Below are 18,988 nucleotides of genomic sequence, written 5' to 3'. Positions count from 1 at the left end.
TCTCCCCAAATTATAGCAACATCAAATACAGTGAAAACAGGAGTTATACCATGGGGGAAGGACATACAAAGTAACAAAAAAAATCACATGGTGCCTTATAAATACGTTACAAACAATAACAAGGAAGAAAAAAACCACTTGTGTCCCTATCTTGGGGTTTATTTCGCTTAACATCATCTTATCTGACCTTTTCTGCTTGTCTCAGACATAGACTACTTATTGGAAATAAGGGAAACCATGGGACCTATGTTTCTTTGGGCCTGGCTTACTTCACTTAATTTTTTCCAAGTCTTTCCATTTCCTAACAAATGGGGCAATGTCATTTTTTCTGATGGAGGCATAGAATTCCATTGTGTGTATGTACCACATTTTCTTGATTCATTCATCTACTGAGGGGCATCTGGGTTGGTTCCATATCTTAGCTGTGGTAAATAATGCTGCAATAAACATAGTTGTGCTGGTAGCTTTAGTATGGTCTTGTTTGTTTGTGATCATTCGGGTAAATGCCCAAAAGTAAGATTGCTGGGTCATAGGAGAGCTCTATGTGGAGTCTTTTGAGGAACCTCCATACTACTTTCCAAAGTGGTTGAACAAGTTTACACTCTCAACAACAATGCAGTAGGGTTCCCTTCTGTCCACATCCCCTTCAGGATCTGTTGTTATTAGAGTTCTTGCTTATAACTGGGGTGAGGTGATATCTCAATGTTGTTTTGATTTGCATTTCTTTTTTTATTATTATTGTGAAAATATCATACAGAGGGGTTACAATTACATGAGCAAGGTAATGAGTACATTTCTTACCAAGCATTGTTGCTGCCTCCTTTGTTTCCCCTTCCTGTCCCCGAGGTTGAGCATTTCTTCATGTGTCTATTGACCATTCTTATTTCCTCTCCAGAGAAGTTTAAGTCGTTAGCCCACTTATTTATTGGGCAGTTGTTTCTTTGAGGATTTGTTGTTGGGGGATTTAAGTTTCTGAGTTCCAGGTATATTTTAGATATGAGACCTTTGTCCGTTGTACAGCAACTGAAGATCTTTTCCCAATCTGTGGGCTTCCTATTGATCTTGCTAGCTATGTCCTTTGCCATGCAGAAGCTCTGCAGCTTCATGCAATCCCATTTACTTTGTTGTATTTCCGTGTCTCTATGAAGAAAATTTTGGCCTGTGCCAAGGAGATCTCCTATTCTGTCCTGGAATGTTTTCACGGTGTCTGCTTTGACTCCAAGGTCTTTGATCCACTTGGAGTTGATTCTGGTGCAGAGTGATGTATAAGGATCTAGCTTTAGTTTTCTACAGGTGATTAACCAATTTTGCCAGCACCATTTACTGAAGAGGCTGTCTTTCTTCCATTGTATTTTTTTAGTTCCCTTATCAAAGATTAGGTGGCTATAGGTCTGTGGATTCATTTCTGGGCTTTCAATTCTATTCCATTGGTCCTGAGATCTCTTCTTGTGCCAGTACCAAGCTGTTTTGATTACTATGGCTTTGTAGTTGAGTTTCAAATTTGGTATTGATATTCCTCCAGCACTGTTCTTTCTGTTAAGGATCATTTTTGCTATTCAGGGTCTTTTATTGTTCCATATGAATTTTCGGATTGCCTCTTCTATTTCCTTGAAAAATGAGGTTGGAATATTGATAGATATTGCATTGAATTTGTAGATAGCCTTGGGAAGTATTGTCATTTTCATGATGTTGATTCTTCCAGGAGTGTGGAAGGTTTTTCCACTTTCTAAGTTCTGTTTTGATTTCCTTTTTCAGGTGTTTCAAGTTTTCATCATAGAGGTCCTTCACTTCTTTGGTTAAGTTAATTCCTAGGTATGTTATTTTTTGGGCTATTACAAACGGAGTTGCTTTCCTGATTCCAGGCACGCTCTTCTCATTGTTGGCATACAGAAAAGCCATTGATTTTTGAGGGTTAATTTTATACCCTGCTACTTTGCCAAAGTTTCAGATCAGCTTGAGTAATTTGGGGGGAGTGGAGTCCGTGGGATTCTTTAAATAGAAGATCATGTCATCTGTAAAAAGGGAGAGTTTTACTTCATCTTTCCCTATTTGGATCCCCTTTATGTTTGCATCTTCTCTTATTGCTATAGCTAGGCATTCTAATACTAAATTGAAGAGAAGTAGAGAGAGTGGACATTCTTGTCTCGTTCCTGAGTTTAGAGGAAATGGCTTTAGCTTTTCACCATTAAGTATAATGCTGGCTGTAGGTTTGTCATATACAGCCTTTATTGTATTGAGAAATGTTCCATGGATTCCTAGTTTTTCCAGACCCTTCATCATAAAGAGGTGTTGGATCTTGTCACATGCTTTTCTTATTGAAATAACCATGTGATTCTTATCCTTGCTCTTGTTGATGTGGTGAATTATATTAATTTATTTACATATATTGAACCAGCTTTGTATCCCTGAAAGGAATGGTGTTTGATTGTGATGTATGATTTTTTGGATGAATTGTTGAACTCGATGGCCAAAATTTTGCATCAATTTTCATCAAAGAAATGGGTCTATAGTTCTCTTTCTTTGATGAGTCCCTGCCTTGTTTGGGGATGAGGGTTATGATGGCGTCATAGAAAGAGTTCGGTAGTGAACTTACTCTTTCAGTTTCATTGAAGAGTAGGAGGAGTATTGGTGTGAGTTTTGCTTTGAAGACCTTGTAGAGTTCCACTATAAATCCATCCCTTCCTGGACTTTTCTTAGATGGGAGGTCTCTTATTGCTGTTTCTATTTCAATGCTTGATGTGGTTGTTTCTGTGGTGATGTTTCCATTCTCATCTCTGAGTGTCTTTATTTGGGTGTGTTCTCTTCTTTTTCTGATAAGATTTGCTAAGGGTCTGTCAATTTTGTTCAATATTTTGAAGAGCCAACTCTTTGTTTTGTTGATTCTTTCTATTGGGGGGGGGGAATTCTAATTCATTTAATTCTGATTTAATTTTAATTATTTCTTTCCATCTACTGGATTGGAGTTTATCTTGCTGCTCTTTTTCAAGGAGCATTAAATTGTCTCATTAAGTTGTTGGTTTCAGATCTTTCCAATTTGTTGATGTAGGAACTCAAAGCTATAAACTTGCCTTTGAGCACTGTCTTTGCTGTGTCCCAAAGGAACTGGTAATTTGTGTGTTCATTTTTGTTGAATATCATGAACATTTGAATTTCTTTTCTAATTTCTTCCATGACCCACTGGTGATTCAACAGCCTCCATGTGTTACAGGACTTTTTTTTGGTGGCTTTTGGTATTGAGTTCTAATTTTATTCCCTTGTGGTCTGAGAGAATGCAATGTATAACTTCAATGTTTCTGAATTTGGACAAGTTTGCTTTGTGACCTAAAATGTGATCTACTTTGAAAAATGTGCTGTGTGCTACTGAGAAGAACATGCATTCAGATGCTGCTGGGTGAAATATTTGGTAGATGTCTGTTAAATCTAGTTGATCTATGTAGTTGTTTAGATCTGCAGTTTCTCTGTTGAGTTTTTGCTGAGTTGATCTATCTAGGGATAGTAATGTATTAAAGTCCTTAACAATTAATGTCTTTGTATCTATGTTAGATTTGAGGGAAAACAGTGTTTCTTGGATAAATGTGGGTGTTCAGTTGTATTGTGAATAGATATTTAGAACTGTAATATCCTCCTGAAGGAGAGATTCCTTAATTAGTGTGTAGCGACCTTCTTTATCTCTTCTCACTAATTTTAATTTGAAGTCATTTTACTGAAGTCATTGATATTAGGATTGCAACTCCCGCCCTTTAATGGGGGCCATTTGCTTGGTAGATTTTATTTCACCCTTTCAATTTCAAAATATGTTTGTTTTTATGGGCAAGGTGTGACTCTTGAAGGCAGCAGATGAAAGGATCTTGCTTTTTAATCCAACTAGACAGTCTATGTTGTTTAATTGGAGATTTAAGTTGATTATTGTTGAGAGTTAAGTCTGAGAGGTGTTTGTTAGTTCCTGCCATGTTTCCACCTTCTTGGGGGCTGTGACAACCGGGTTCTTCCTATGGTTCTTGGATTCTCCGTTTGGGTGTGTTTTCTTGGCCTTTATTGTGGTCTTGTTGGTTTTCTATGTGTAGGACATCTTTAAGTATTTTTTGTAGGGTTGGTTTGGTGGAGATATATTGTTTCAGTTTTTCTTTGCTATGGAAGGTTTTTATTTGGCCTTCAGTTATGAAGGAGAGTTTAGCTGGGTACAGTATTCTTGGTTGATAGTTGTTTGTGTTTAGGGCATGGCATACATATTCCAGGGTCTTCTTGCTTTAATTGTCTCTTCTGAGAAAGCTCAGATTATTCTAATTGGTTTCCCTTTATAGGTGATTGATCTTTTCTCCTTGAAAGCTTTAAGGATCCTTTCCTTGGTCTGACTTCATCTTGTGTGTATTATAATGTGATGATGGGATGTCCTATTCTGGTCTGGTCTATTTGGGGTTCTAAAAGCTTCTTGTATCTGAATAGCCCTATCTTTTTGCATGTTTTAGAAGTTCTCTGCTAGGATCCTATTAAATAAATTTCCTAGACCGTCAACTTCTGTCTCTAGGTGTTCCTCTACACCCATTATCCTCAGTTTAGGCCTTCTGATGGTGTCTTCCAAATGTTGAATAGATCTATCATACTTCTTGAAGTTGTCTTGAATTGTTGTATGTTCTTTCTCTATAATATCTAGGCTGTCTTCAATCCCCGAGATTCAAACTTCTGCCTGCTCTAACCTACTATCAAGACTTTCTACTCTTTTTTTTTATTTCCTTTCCTTCTAATTGGTCGGCTTTGATGGCTTCACATTCTTTCTTGGAGCTTTGTTTTAGATCTTATATAAACTTCTTCCTTAATTTGGTGTTCAGTGTTTATTCTCAAATCACTTAGTTGATTGGTTATAGTTTCCTTGGATTCCCTTTCCTTCTGATGGGCTCAGTCAGCATTCCCTTTGTGGTCTCCCTGGTTTCCTACAGCTGTCTGTTTATGGATTCCATGAATGCCTCTATTGATCTTTGTCCATTCTCATCCTGCTCTCTCAATTCCTGTTTTACTCTTTGATTAGCTTCCTCACACTCACGCAATTCCTATATTTCTTTTTGACTGTTCTCAACCTGCCCACACAATTCCTGTATTTCTCTTTGACTGTTCTCAGCCTGCTCGTGCAATTCCTGTATTAATCTTTAAGTAGCTTCCTCATGTTCACAAGATACCTGTATTAATCTTTGCTTTGCCTCCTCTTGCTCCCTATCACACTGAGTCCTTTGCAGGTTTTCAGTCTTTTCATTCACCATGTTTACCAGTAGTGTTTGTAGAGCGTTTGGGGAACTCTCCTCTGGATTATTCATTAACTGTTCTGTCCCCTGATTATCATGAGTGGGAGTATGATATTCAGACTTGCCATTTTTCTTTTCTTTTTCTGGCTTGTTCTGCCCATTTGGTATGAAAGTAACACCAATTTTGTGCTAGAACACTATTTTAAGGTAAGCATCAACTATTTTAAGGCAAGCATCCTGTGGTTGCACAGTCAAAATGGCTGCAAATACAATCTAGTTCAACAGATACAATCTACTCGACATGAAACGACTATGGGTTAATGGGCTAAGAACATCAAAGAGTGATTCAGCAAACTAGAAATGATTAGATTTAGGAAGAATTCTGGGGGAAAATTGGATTAGAGGAATGTGGAGAGGTAAAAGGAGAGTGAATTTAACCAAGTCCTAATCTCAGAGAGGAAATGGATTGGACAGAATGATAGGAGAGAGATTTTTTTAAAAAATGGAAAAACAAAAATTTTAATTTAAAAAATGAAGCACTTAAAAGCTGTGTAAGTATAAAAAATGATATTGAGAGAAGAAAAGAATAGGATGAGAGGAGGGGAGAGATAAAAAATAAAAAATAAAAATTCTTAAAATTGGAATACTTGAAAATTATATAGGTATAAAGAGATAATACTACTATTAAAGAAGTTAAGCCTAAGAGGTTGTGAATTGAGTAGTAAATTTCTGTATTAAATATGTACACAATGGGGGATAAGGTCTAATAATTGACTATGGGTATATATCTGGGCATGAGCAGAACAGCATAATTTGCTGTTTTGATATTTTTATTTAAAAGCACACACACATATACACCTAAAATAAAAAGTATGAGAGAAAAAATAATAGAAAACAATTTTTTAAATAAAAAAATTTTTAAAGGTAGAAAAAAAGAGTTCTTTGATTTTTTTTTTTTTTGGGGGGGGGGGGCGGGCTGGAGGGGAAGATCTTGTTTCTCCCCTGTGTCCATAACCAGTGTCTTGGTGGAGTCTCTGCTCTGCTTGTGGTGTTTGGTTTTCCTGTGACTTGATTGGTTTCTTAAGTCAGTTTGTTTGAGCAGGCGGAAAAATGCTCTGTGATACACAGTATTTTGTGATCATCCTCCCAGGTTAGTTAATGGACAGAGAGATCTGCTTTGAGTGTCACAAAAGAGGGAGATGGCTGTTTCCTCTAGCTTGGAGTTGATGTGCTGAGGCTAGCTTCTGGGTAGGGTTGAGGCCTATCAGCAATCAATAGCTTTTCCCTGAGGGCTACAGAGACACTTACAGAGCCCAGCCTCAAGCCATTCTCAGGGTTTATGTTTACTGAGTTTCAATTTGTGTAGGCTGCAGTGAGGATGGGCAGCCTCTGGCTTTGTTTACCCAGTGAAGAAAGTCACTCCTCCGGGGGTGGAGCTGTCTCTGTCTAGGCCAGGTGACTTTCCCCTGGGTGGAGCTGAGCCTGGCAGGTCAAGTCAAGTTCCTGTGACCTGCTAAATGACTCTTTTTGTTTTCTTCCAAGGCCTGACTTGGAGCTAGCTGATTGTCCAGGCCTTAGTATCAAAGATGGAGATCTCCGTTGGGGGAGGTGGGGGAGGGATGGCCTTTCCACCGCTGCTCTGTGAGGAGTGAGGATGTCAGGGTTCTACTCATGCCAGACTCTTGGTTCCTGGTCTGCAATCTGCAGGATGAATATTTCTCCTTGTCAGTTCTTGCTGGTGGTGAGTAGAATCTGCTCATAACATCGTGTCTGGCACCTTTGTCCAGGACTGTCTCTTGGTATGGCAGCCAAGGCCACTACCGCAGCTGCGGCTACCAGCAGGTGCTCAGATCTGTCTCCTTGCCTAGATTTTCCCTCTCTGGCCAAACTCTCTGTACTGTGAGAGCACACTTGGTGTGATTCTCTAGCCTAAGACTGTTCACTGGAGCACTAAAACAGCTTTCTGTGCGAGAGCTTGTTTAGCCTCCAGCTTCTCCTCTGCCATCTTCCTCTCAAATCCTCCTTCAAATTTTTAAAGTTTTCATTATAGATGTCCTTCACACCTTTGGTAAATTCTTAATTTTTTTTTTTTTTAATTTTTGAGGCTATTACAAATGAGTTGCTTTTCTGATATTAGTCTTGATCTTCTTGTTGTAGACATACAGAAAAGCTACTGATTTTTGTGGGTTGATTTTATACCCTGCAACTTTATCAAAGTTTTGAATCAGCTGTGGTATCTTGGGAAGGAGTCTGTAGGGTCCTCTAAGTACAGGCTTGTGTCATCTGCACAAAGGGATATTTTACTTCTTCCTTCCTTATTTGGCCCATCTTCATGTTTTTCTCTTGCCTTATTGCGCTTGCTAGGAATTCCAATACTGTCCAAGAGCGGAGATGGTAGACATCCTTGTCTCATTCCTTGAGAGAAAATCGTTTTAGTTATTTACCATTAAGTATAATGTTGGGTGTCAGTTTGTCATACACAGCCTTTATTATATTGAGTAATATTCCATGTATTCCTAGCTTCTCCAGAGCTTTTATCATGAAGACATATTGGATTTTCTCAAAGCCTTTTCTGCATCTATTGATGTGGTTTTTTTTTCCTTCTGTCCTTCTGTTGATTTGTTGGATTGCATTGATTGATTTATGAATGTTAAGCCAGCTTTGCATCCCTAGGATTTGGTTGGCCATTATTTTATTGAGAAGTTTTGCATCTGTGTTCATCAGAGGTAAGTTTATAGTTCTCTTTTCTTGATGGGTCTCTAGTATTGTGATTAGCATAATATTTCCTCCATATAATGAGTTTGGTAATGATCCTTCCCTTTCTATTTCATTGAAGAGTTTGAAAAATATTGGTATTAGTTCTCCTTTAAAGGTCTTATAAAATTTAACTGTGAAGTCAGCAGGTCCAGGCTTTTCTTGGATGTGAGGTGTTATTGCCATTTCAATTTCATTACTTGTGATGGATCCATGGGTTTTTTTTTATCTTCCCTGTCTCAGTTTAGGTATATCTGTGTTCTCTAGGAATGCATACATTTCTGCCAGGTTCTCCAGTATATTGGCATAGAGGCTTGTAAAGTATTCCTTATAATATTCTAAACTTTTCTTGAATCTGTTATAATGTCCCCTTTTTCATCTCTGATTTTATTTATTTGGGTGATTTCTCTTAGTGAAGTTTGCTAGGGGCCTGTCAATTTCATAAATTTTTTCAAAGAATCAACTTTTGGGTTTGTTGATACTCTATGTTTTTTAAAAATCTCTAATTCATTTTATTTCTGATCTAATTTTTATTATTTCTTTCATCTGCTTGTTCCTGTTTTTCTAGGAGTTTGAGGTGCATTATTAGAGTATTGATTTGAGATTTCTCTAATTTGTGGATCTGAACACTCATAGCTGTAAGTTTACAGCTGAGTAAACTTACACTGAGTATTCCCTTTGCTGTGTCCCGAAGGAGCTGGTATTTCAGGTCTTCATTTATATTGAATTCCAGAATTCAATTTCAGTTTCCTTTCTTATCTCTTCGATACCCATTGATTATTCTGTAATTTATTAGTCAGTTTCTATGTGTTTCAGTATTTTCTGTGCTAGTTTTAGCTGCTGTTCTTTGTGGATCTATGTATGATTTTAGGTAATTTAGTATTTGTTGATGAAGTTGGAATGCCAGCATTCAGTACAGAAATGTGTAGGATTGTGATGTCCTCCTAATGGAGAGTTCTCATTATTAATATGTAATATACTTCCCTTCTTACTAATTTTAAGTTGAAATCTTTTGTCTGATATTAATATTGCGATTCCACCCTGTTTATGAGGGCCATTTGCTTGAAAGACTTTATCCTATACTTTGGCCTTGAAGAGATAATGGTTTTTGTCAGAGAGATGTATCTCCTATAGGCAGCAGGTGGATGGGTTTTGCCTTTTGATCCAACTATCCATTCTGTGGCTTTTGTTTGGAGAATTAATCCCATTGATATTGAGTGTTAGAACTGAGAAATATGTTGATAACTCCTGTAATGTTATCCTCCTTCTTACAGGTTGTGTCTTCTTTTTTTGCTGTATCTATATGTTCCTCTGGATCCATTTTCTCTGCCTATTTTATGTTATTGTTAATTTTCTGCATGTAAGATGTCTTTGAGTCTAGAGCTGGTTTGATGGAGATAAATTGTTATTTTTATTTATCATGGAATAGCTTGTTTGTCCTTCAGTTATGAAGGAAAGCTTGGCTAGATATAGTATTCTTGATTTGTAGTTTACTTTCAATGCTTAGTATACAATGTGCCACGCACTCCTTGCTTTTAGGGGTTCAGCTGAGAAATTTCTTTATTCTGACCACTTTTCCTTTACCTGTAATCTTCTTTTCTGACAATATAAGTATCCTTTCCTTGTTTTCTACCAATCCCATTTGGATCATGAAGTGGTGGTGGGAGGTTCTTTTCTGGTCTGGTCTGTTAGGTGTTCTGCTTCTTATATCTGAATGAGCCTTTCTTTTTGAATGTTTGGGAAATTCTCTGCTAGAATTCTGTTAAATATGTTTTGTATCCCTTTAGTTGCCTATGCTTTCTCAATAACTATCAGGTACAAATTAGGTCTTCTAATTGATCCTGAAGTTGTTACAAGCTCCTTTCTTGTTTCTTGGATTTGTTTTATATAATTACTTCCTCCCTCTCTCTCCCCACTTCTTTCTCTCTTATCTATTTTATCTACTCTATCTGTTGGTCAGAGAGAGCTAGGCTTATTCTCTGTAATTACTCTGCTATCCCTCTTAGCACACATACATAGTTTTCATTGCAACTATGCAGGAGGTGCAGATGGGAGGATTGTGATTATGGACAGTCTGGATAAAATATTAATGAGACCTCCATGTCAACCAACATGCCAAGCGTGGTTGGCATAGGAAGTTTAGGAGGATTATGGTTCAAGTCTAGCCCAAGAAAAAACCAGGAGAACCTACCTGAAAAAATAATTACAACAATGGTTGGGGGCATAGCTCAAAGTGATAAAATGAATTTATAAAGTGCTTGACTAACAAGCTTATTGCCTTGCTACAAACTCCTATACTGCCAAATACATAAATAAACAAAATAGCTATTTAAAAATACTTGGATATGAATGTGCAAGTTCTTGTTAAAAATTATAGAATATTGATTAAAGAAATCTAAGACCTAAGTAGAATGAAAGCAGAATTGTGTTAGAACTGATTTGGCCCTGAATTCACTTTCTACCATATTAATTGTGTGTATATATGTGTAAAGGGAAAGAAATTTAGTAGAATGGAGGTGGTAGAAAGTTGCAAAGTTTATCTATTAGATTTAAAGTTAACCAGAAAGAACTGATACACAGATATATCAGTGGAATAGAGTCCAAAAATAGACCCACACTTCTTTGGTCATTTTATTTTTTTAGTACTGGCATTTGAACTAAGGGCCATTTTCAAGGTAAGCACTCTACCACTAGATAAGCATTCTACCACTGAGCCAGGTATCCAGGCAATTTTACTTTAGTTTATTTTTCAAATAGTGTCTCCTGCTTTTTGGCCAGGGCCAGTCTGCCTCCCAGCAGGAAATTGCAGGCATGTATTACTTTACCCAGGTTTTGTTTTGTTTTGTTAAGAATAGATCTTGCTAGCTTTTTAACCTAGACTGTCATCAAACCATGATCCTCTCATCTCTGTGATCAACTGATTTTTGACAAATGCAAAAGTGCGTGCGTGTATGTGTGTGTATGTATGTGTGTGAATAGATCTATAAAATTGTGATTAATCCATATGAATACTTTTTCACCAAGAAACCAAAATAAAACAATGACGCTTACATCATGGATGAATCTCAATTTAGTAGGCTATGGCAAATTAAAGGAGCTAGTCTTTAAAATGTTGTACAATGAATAAAGCACTTATCAAACATTCTAGAAAAGGCAAAGCTAAATTGTCCTGAAACTTTCACTTCGGTGCCAGTTCATGGTTATGCTATTTGTCTTCCATATGGAAAATATGCTTTGTTTACATATAAATAGATTATATGTTTTTTTTCTTTTAGCTGACCTTCAAACTAACAATTCAAAGGACTTTAGTACTCATGTGGTTTAAATCTAGAAACGGGTGATAGAAGTCTGAAGGTGACCATAGAAGTATAGATGTTCTCAGACCTGTACATAGGCCTGGCAACTCTGTTTGAAAAATACTACGCTTGAGAAAATATTTGCTCCTTGTGGAGAAAATCATACTTAGACATAGCTGGAGCCTTGATGGAGATTTAGAAGACTTAGGTGACTCTGGGCAAGTTACAAAGTGTTTATAAGTTTCTTCTCTAACTTAAAGTAGGGTTCATAGTGCTGCTACTTATTCATTTGTAAGGATTTCATAAACCTTGCAATAATTGTGCTATGACTATATATTAGAAATTATTTAATACATTGTAGAGTGCTGGGAAAATATACTATTACCATTTATTCTTAAATATAAGAAATAAACCAATATTTTGTGGTATCATGGCAAATAAAGCAAGTTTCAGTCTGGAAGTTGCTATAATTCCTTCAAGCAGTTTACTTTTACTTAAGCTGCAGTTGTTTCTTTCTAGCAGTAGATGCCAGTAGAGTTCTTTTTTAATAAAAATCAAATTGCCTGAGAATTTCCATAGCAACAGTTTCCTGGTCAAAGTACCATATATAGAAACATTGCTTTAAGAACTAAGCATTCTACTTTCTACAAGGACTTTGTAATGTGAAAACTGTTTTACTTCAACAAAAAGTGATGCCAAATGTACTTTCAAGCTACTTAGCTAGTGAATTTTTATTCTATATTTACTTTGTTTTAGTATTATGCATAGTTCTAAATAAATCAGTATTAGTGTTCTTGTTTGAAATCTAGGATTTCATTTTTTGAATATAAATAATTCTGGCTATACATCTGTTAAAAATCAATCTGGCCATGCCTAGTGGCTCATGCATATAATCCTAGCTATTCAGGAGTCTGAGATCTGAGGGTTATAGTTCAAAGACATCCTGTGCAGGAAAGTCTGTGGCACTTTATCTTCAAAAAGCGGAAGTGGAGCTCCAGTGAGGCTTAGGAACAGTGCCCAGGCCTTGAATTCAAACCTCAGGACTAGCATAAACATGCACTTTGTACACACACATATCAATGGTAGGATTAGTTTGTGTCACTAGCTACCTTGAGTATAATACTTTGGGAAAAGCAAATCATAGAGGTGGCTAGATGCAGGAAAAATGAGGTTAATTGCACTGAGTGAAAACAACTCAAAGGATGAATAAAATTTAGCAGATTAATATAGAAAAATCCAATGGTGTTGCTTTTATTATTTTTTTCTACATAGGCAATTTTATAATTGTTAGATTATTTGCAATATGGTCCTATCATAAATGATATTAAAATATTTCCCGGTATTTTCATTCTACTTATACCTTTAAATGATTACTTTATTCATATATTTACTGAGTATGTAATAATATATATCATTTGTGAATTTAAATAACTCCCAATTCCTGGACATACAGATTCAGACAGCAGATTTTAACATGAAATCGCAAGATCAATGATAAGAAGAAAAAGAAGTTTTTCATAGGAGCTATATGGAGGCTACACTGAAGAGTTAACATTTGAGCAGGTGCTGGTTTGCTCAAACTAATTTTAGCTACTCTGAAGGTTGAGAACTGAATGATCAAGGTTCAAAGCCAGCAGCCTAAGCTGTTGCTTTAGGGTTGGTTTTTGTCTTTGGCAAGCAGAACTTTAAGTAAAAAGAAAGGTCTCATGATGTGGACCAAGTGGTAGAGTACCAGTAAACAAATGTGAAGTGTGAAACCCAGAGTTCAAAACCTAGTAACAACAACAACAACAAAGGTGACATTTATAGTAAACCCTAAGGATGCATAAAATATTTGTCTGGTAAACAAGACAAAGAAATTCACGAATTTTAAACACTTCTTACCATATTGAGTCAGTCCATGCTCTGGGTTTTTATGAAACTCTACAGATACTATATTTGTGTGAAACACTGTCAGATAGTAATTATTATACACCTAACATTTATTCAGAAAACTATAAGTTTAACAAATTTAGTCTTATATTGTTGCCTGTTTGTTTAGAGGAATGTAATGTATTGTTATATACAATATTCACAAATGAGTAGATAAATTGCAAAGTTCCCTAGTCAGGGTTTTCACAGTGGACTTTGTCTGTGTCTGTCTTAATTTTATTGTATCATTACACCCATTTGTTTTATGTGTCATTACTGTTTCTATTTCAAACTGTTTTTCATAGTTTAATACTTTTTAAACTATTTTAACTGTGTTAGCAAACAGTTAAAACAATTTGTCAAAAAATAGGCCAGAAATGTAGACTGATACATATATATATATATATATGTATATATATATATATATATTTTAAGATTTTTTTAAAAGATCTTTTCCTTTGGGCTATATTCATTTCCTTTCCCCTCCCCTCCCTTCTCCTTCCTTCCACTCTGCTACACTCCCTTACTCTCTCCTCTATTTTTCTTACATCCCTCAAAGAGAAAAGATAAATTTCTTAACCATTAATGGGTAACAAAAGGCAAATACTCATGTTTGTTAAATGCTACAGATAACATTCTTTCCTGCAAATTGGTCATAGCAAACCTTATTTAATTTTAGTTGAGGGATATTTTCCTAGGTGAGATCAGCAAATCAGTGGATCAAGTAAACAGTAAAATTAACATATCTCAGTCAGTTTGTAGGAATTCTTTTTCTCTAATTGAATGTCTTGATTTGGCTGGCATCTTGCATATTTATAATTTATTATTATATTATGACTTATGTAATTTTCAATCTGATGTTTTGTACCTCTTCACATTTTGGAATGTTTTAAATATACCTTGACAGTCAGCTGTCAGTAGATGAGTGTGATAAAGCAGTACTGACATGCTGAGTTTCTGTCATCTCTGTTACATTCCACTTACCTCAACTATTAACCAAATTCAGTTTCCTTTTGAAATGATCAGTTCAGGTTTTTCTTAGTTTTAACATATGTTATCAATTTGCTTTGTAACAGTTTTCTTATATACATTCCATACCGATTTTTGAGAGAGAGTGAACTGTTTATGAAGTTTGATATAAATCCATATCCTAGTCATTTCCTGGAAAAAATAAAACACTTGTCTTTTTAACCTGTTTTGTCTAGAGGGTGTGTTACCTTCAGTTTTTTACATAGTGTTGTAATACATGTTTAACTAGTTTCCCTTCTAAACAACTTTAAACATATGCATCTGTATAATTAATGTCTTTATGAGTCTTTGTGTTAATATAAAAATCAATCAAACATATAGCCCTTTAGGAAGATAGTGCAAGTTTTAAAAATTCCCCTTTCTAGTTGAGATGAAAAAAGTTTTGCTAAGACAAGTTTGGTAATATGCAGTTTTATATTAACAGGAAACAGAACAGCAGTAGTGGTTTTGAATGCCCTGCAAACAGGAAGTTTGGCACATGCAGAGCTCTTAGCTTCTCTGTAAGAAGTTGTTAAGCTCCTTCTGGAATATTTTCAGTTACTTTAAGGAAAGTGTAAATGCCCATGAATGGCAGCTTACAGAGAACTACCCTGTAACCAGTATACAGGTACCTCTACTGCTCTTCAGAAGCTGGAAGGCTTTGCTAGCCGATTATTTCATAGACACTCTAAAGGTACTACCCATGATCAGAAAACAGCTCTGGAAAATGACAGTCTGCATTTCTCTGAACATACTACCTTATGGGACAGATCAAGTAAGTTCATTTTTTAATGATATATTAAGCTAGCAGCCATAATCTTAATTGAGGTTTTAGAATCAAGCATAAAGAACTCTGTTTTGTTTCTTTGTGATTAGTCCAAGTATATTTTGCAAGATGAAGTTGAAAGAATTTCACAAAAACTTGAATATCAGTTGAGCTGAACCATGTATTTCATTATTTTGTTTCATGTATGACTACTTAAGTTGACTGTCAATGAGAACATTTTTTGTGATATTCTTACATCATTTCTAGTGTATGTCAGTTTTTTTATTTTTTGCTGTTTCATAAAAATTTAAAAAGGAAAATATTGATAAGTTTATTTTTTACAATTTCTTCTGTTTATTAATGTTAAAAAGACAAGAAGACTTTGGAGTTTACATTTAAATTCCTATTATGTTTGCTAGCATTGATTTTTAAATGCATATGTGAAAGTTATTTCAGTTGTTACGAGCAAGATTTTTTAAACTGAAAGCAGATTATTCTACTAAACTCATGCTTTTATAACATAGTATATAAATATTTCATAATTGCATTTTGTGATATTTTATGAGTGTGTCTATAAGGGGAAAAAGTTGTTAATGTTTGCATTGTTTATTTTAGGCATATTAAAATGTTTGAGAATTACTGCTTGCTAAAACAGTGATATGAAACCTTTTTTGGTAACATAATTTTAAAAGAGAAGTTTCACATATAAAAAATAACTTCAGTCTCACCTTGGACCCTCCCCAAGTTATTTTGTGACTTTCATGAAAAGAACAGTAGAGTTACCTTTGGCACTCTTGCCCTGTTGTATCATCAGATAGCAGTAGAGTTATGAAGGAAAACTCACTAAAAATATTTACAAGGACTTACTCATATCTTAAGTAGCACCAATTCTGGAGGAGTTTATTTGAATTATTGTTTTATTATATTGGAATTTTAAGTCTTTCCAAGCTACTTTAATGAGCCCATAATAAAGGCCTATATATGTGAAAAAACTCAAAAAATTATTTATAATTAATCATTATTGCATAGTAAGTTGACACATAACAAATATGTTATTAAGTTAATGAACTGTGGAATATTCAAGTAATGTACTTTATGGAAATTTATAGTGTAACAAAAGCTTTTTATTTACTCTGCTTCCCCTCTTCTGTTAAATAATAGTCTCCAAAATTATTTCAGAAATCATTTCTAATACATTTCAAAGATTGTTTAAATTCCATGAGGAATTAATTAATTTCTGTTTTCTCTATGTTTAATACATAGTGAGAGTTTAGTAAGTTTTAGTTAACTTGAACAAATTCCAAAGGACTTTAATAATTAAAAGTTAAGTTTGAACTAGACTGATTTTTTCTTTAATATATGGGACCTGAGTGTCTTCTGAAACATATTTTAAAGTCAAACAATGGTAGTAGTATCATGAGCCATGATTCCTTTTCGAAAAGCAGACTGATAAATTGCTGCTAACATTTTTCTTTTCTGTGAAGTAAAAACATAGAGTCCTTATACTTGTGAATAATAGTCATGGAATACGAAATAGTTAAAGATCAACTGCAGTTCATTACTCATCAGTCCAGTCTCTTCATATTAAAAATACTCTTAATAGCCATGACCAGTTTCATGTAAGGAAGATCATGTTGAACATGTACTTTGTTCACTGTGGTGGAGCATGTCCAAACAGAAGGAGAGTGAGACCTGGGAATCCTGCCCTTTAGGAATTCCAGGCCTTATTTCTGGGTCAAAAGTACAAGTTTTTATATATTTAGCAGTGAGTCAGGGAAGGAGTTTTGACTGTATGAAGCTTTCAAACAAAACATATTGTTCAAAGTTACTTAAAGCAATTTCTTGTCTGACTTGTTTAACAAGAAAAAGGAATGCAAATATCACCTGGTGATAAAATTCTGTGAATATAATCATTCCAAAGTGCTATTTTAAGAGGCAACTAAGTGCAGAAACCACATGTGATTTTTGTAAAAATTAGAATCTTAAGCTATTGAGTAAAGATGAATAATCAGTTTAGCTAGATATGAAACTTAAACCATAATCAGCTTTTTTCTAATGGTATGAAGTAGAGGAAACATACACAATAAAGGCCACACAGTGATTCCCCGCTGTTTCATCTGTCACTATTAAATTAAAACACAATTGCTATTTGATAGCATAAGTATATAAAAGTTAAATTTTGAGAAAGAAATAAATTAATCGCATCAAATAATTTACCTTGTAGTCCTGCCCACGAATGGACAAGCTGTTTTTCTGGTAGATGAGTTTTAGATTTAAATACTCTATTGAACAAATAAATAGCTCTTAGAAAGCAAAAAGTGATTATAATAGCTATTTTGCCAGTTTCACTTTTTGAAGTAAATCTTTCAGATAGTTTACTTCTTTTGCTTATCTACTTTGTATCATTCTAGCTCTCAAATTATAGACTTTTCACATTACTTTCCTCTACTTCGTTCATGTGCAATTATTTTTAGTGTTTCATTTTTGGGGCTTGAACTCACAGCCTGGGCACTGTCACTGAGCAGTTTTGCTCAAGGCTAATACTCTATCACTTTGAGCCACAGTTCCATTTCTGGTTTTTCTGGTGGTTATTTGGAGATGAGTCACACAGGCTTTCCTGCCCTGCCTGGCTTTGAACTACAATCCTTAGTTCTTAGCCTCTGAATAGCAAGGATTACAGGCATAAGCCACCAGCGCCCAGCTTTATTATTGATAGCAAGCAATTTTTGCCTTATTGGTTACCCTTCTTTTGAGTATTTACTATATCACAGTTCATACATAAGGTTCTGGGAGGAAAATAAGATATAGTTTGCAAGCTCACAAACAAGAGTTGGAGGAACAGCCAGCTACAATGGCTTGTGCCTGTAATCCAGTACTAAGGAATTAAAACCAGCCCTGCTCAAAATAAGTAGATGTGATGATATTTGCCTGTGCATATATCCTATTCAGGAAGCTGTAGGTAAGAGGATTACAGACTGAGGCTAGCCTTGGGCAAATCTACAAGACCCTGTCTAAAAATTAGCTAAAGCAAAAAAGGATTGTGGCTCAAACATTCAAGCTCCTACATTGCCAATAACAATATAACTAACAAAATAAATAAATAAGTATTGGATCAGAATCTAATAGTCAGGAGACAGGGTATTTTATTTTTTAGGGGTGCTAGGGATCAAACAGGGGTATTGGGCAAGCATTCTACGTGTGAGCTATGTCCCTAGCCACTAAAGTGTAATTTTTTTTAGAAGTGGAAAATAATGCGATGCAACCTTATTTTAAAGAGCCTAAAGAATTTTACCTAGCATAATAGAGAATAGGATAACTTGTTTGTTTTACTACTGGGAAATGCATGCAGCTGTCATACATTTTCTGTTTGTGCAGAGTGCTTTATTAGAAACAAAGCTTTTGAGCTTACTATGAATATGGCAAGGAATAATTAGAGAATAGACTCTCTTTACAACAATACTTGTTAAGATACTTTGTCTGAATTTCCTTTTACTACTGCTACCAATGGCCAGATTTGCTCATAGTTAAGACTCCTCCTAGATTTCAATTCCGACATCGTCTCCTAGATATTAATGCTGCCATCATCTATTTACCTTTTTTTCCCCTTATTTTTACAGTATTGGGATTTGAACTCAGGACTTCACTCTTACTAGGCTGGCACACTTGTACTAAGACAGGCCTCCAGCCTTCTTTCATGCTTGTTATTTTTCATTTAGAGCACTATGTACCAGGACTGCCATCTACCTATTTTAGCCTTCCAGTCATTGCTGGGATGACAAGTTTTGCTGTCATACCGAACTTCTTGCACTGAGATTGAGTCTTGGGGACTCTTCTGTAAAGACTGGCCTGCAACTGCAGTTCTCCCAGTCTCAGCCTCCCACGTAGTATAGGCTGCCTGGCACAGATGTCAGCTGAGAAGGCATCTCAAAAACTGTTCTGCCTATGAACCTTTATCCTCCATTTCTTGGCCTCTCAAGTATCAAGGATTATAGGCCTGAGCCATTGGTACTTGGCTTACC

At 35.5% G+C, this 18,988-nt stretch overlaps 1 protein-coding gene across 2 annotated transcripts in view; it reads left to right on the top strand.

Annotated features, from left to right (window-relative positions):
- Nucleotides 1–18,988, top strand: part of Prkacb (protein kinase cAMP-activated catalytic subunit beta) — a 108,319-nt gene that overhangs the window by 33,778 nt on the left and 55,553 nt on the right. Inside the window, exon 1 of one of the 2 annotated variants that reach the window (XM_042675399.1) lies at nucleotides 14,701–14,978. The exons of the other annotated variant lie outside the window; for it this stretch is intronic. Within the exon in view, the coding sequence (XP_042531333.1) occupies nucleotides 14,792–14,978 (187 nt within the window). The 5' untranslated portion in view covers nucleotides 14,701–14,791. Of the gene's footprint in view, nucleotides 1–14,700; nucleotides 14,979–18,988 lie in introns of those variants that run through there. 2 annotated transcript variants of the gene reach the window in all.

The sequence above is a fragment of the Dipodomys spectabilis genome, unplaced genomic scaffold (genome assembly GCF_019054845.1).
Source record: "Dipodomys spectabilis isolate Male_0828 unplaced genomic scaffold, ASM1905484v1 ptg000002l, whole genome shotgun sequence".
Taxonomy (NCBI): Eukaryota; Metazoa; Chordata; class Mammalia; order Rodentia; family Heteromyidae; genus Dipodomys; species Dipodomys spectabilis.
This window is presented reverse-complemented; position numbering and strand designations above follow the sequence as displayed.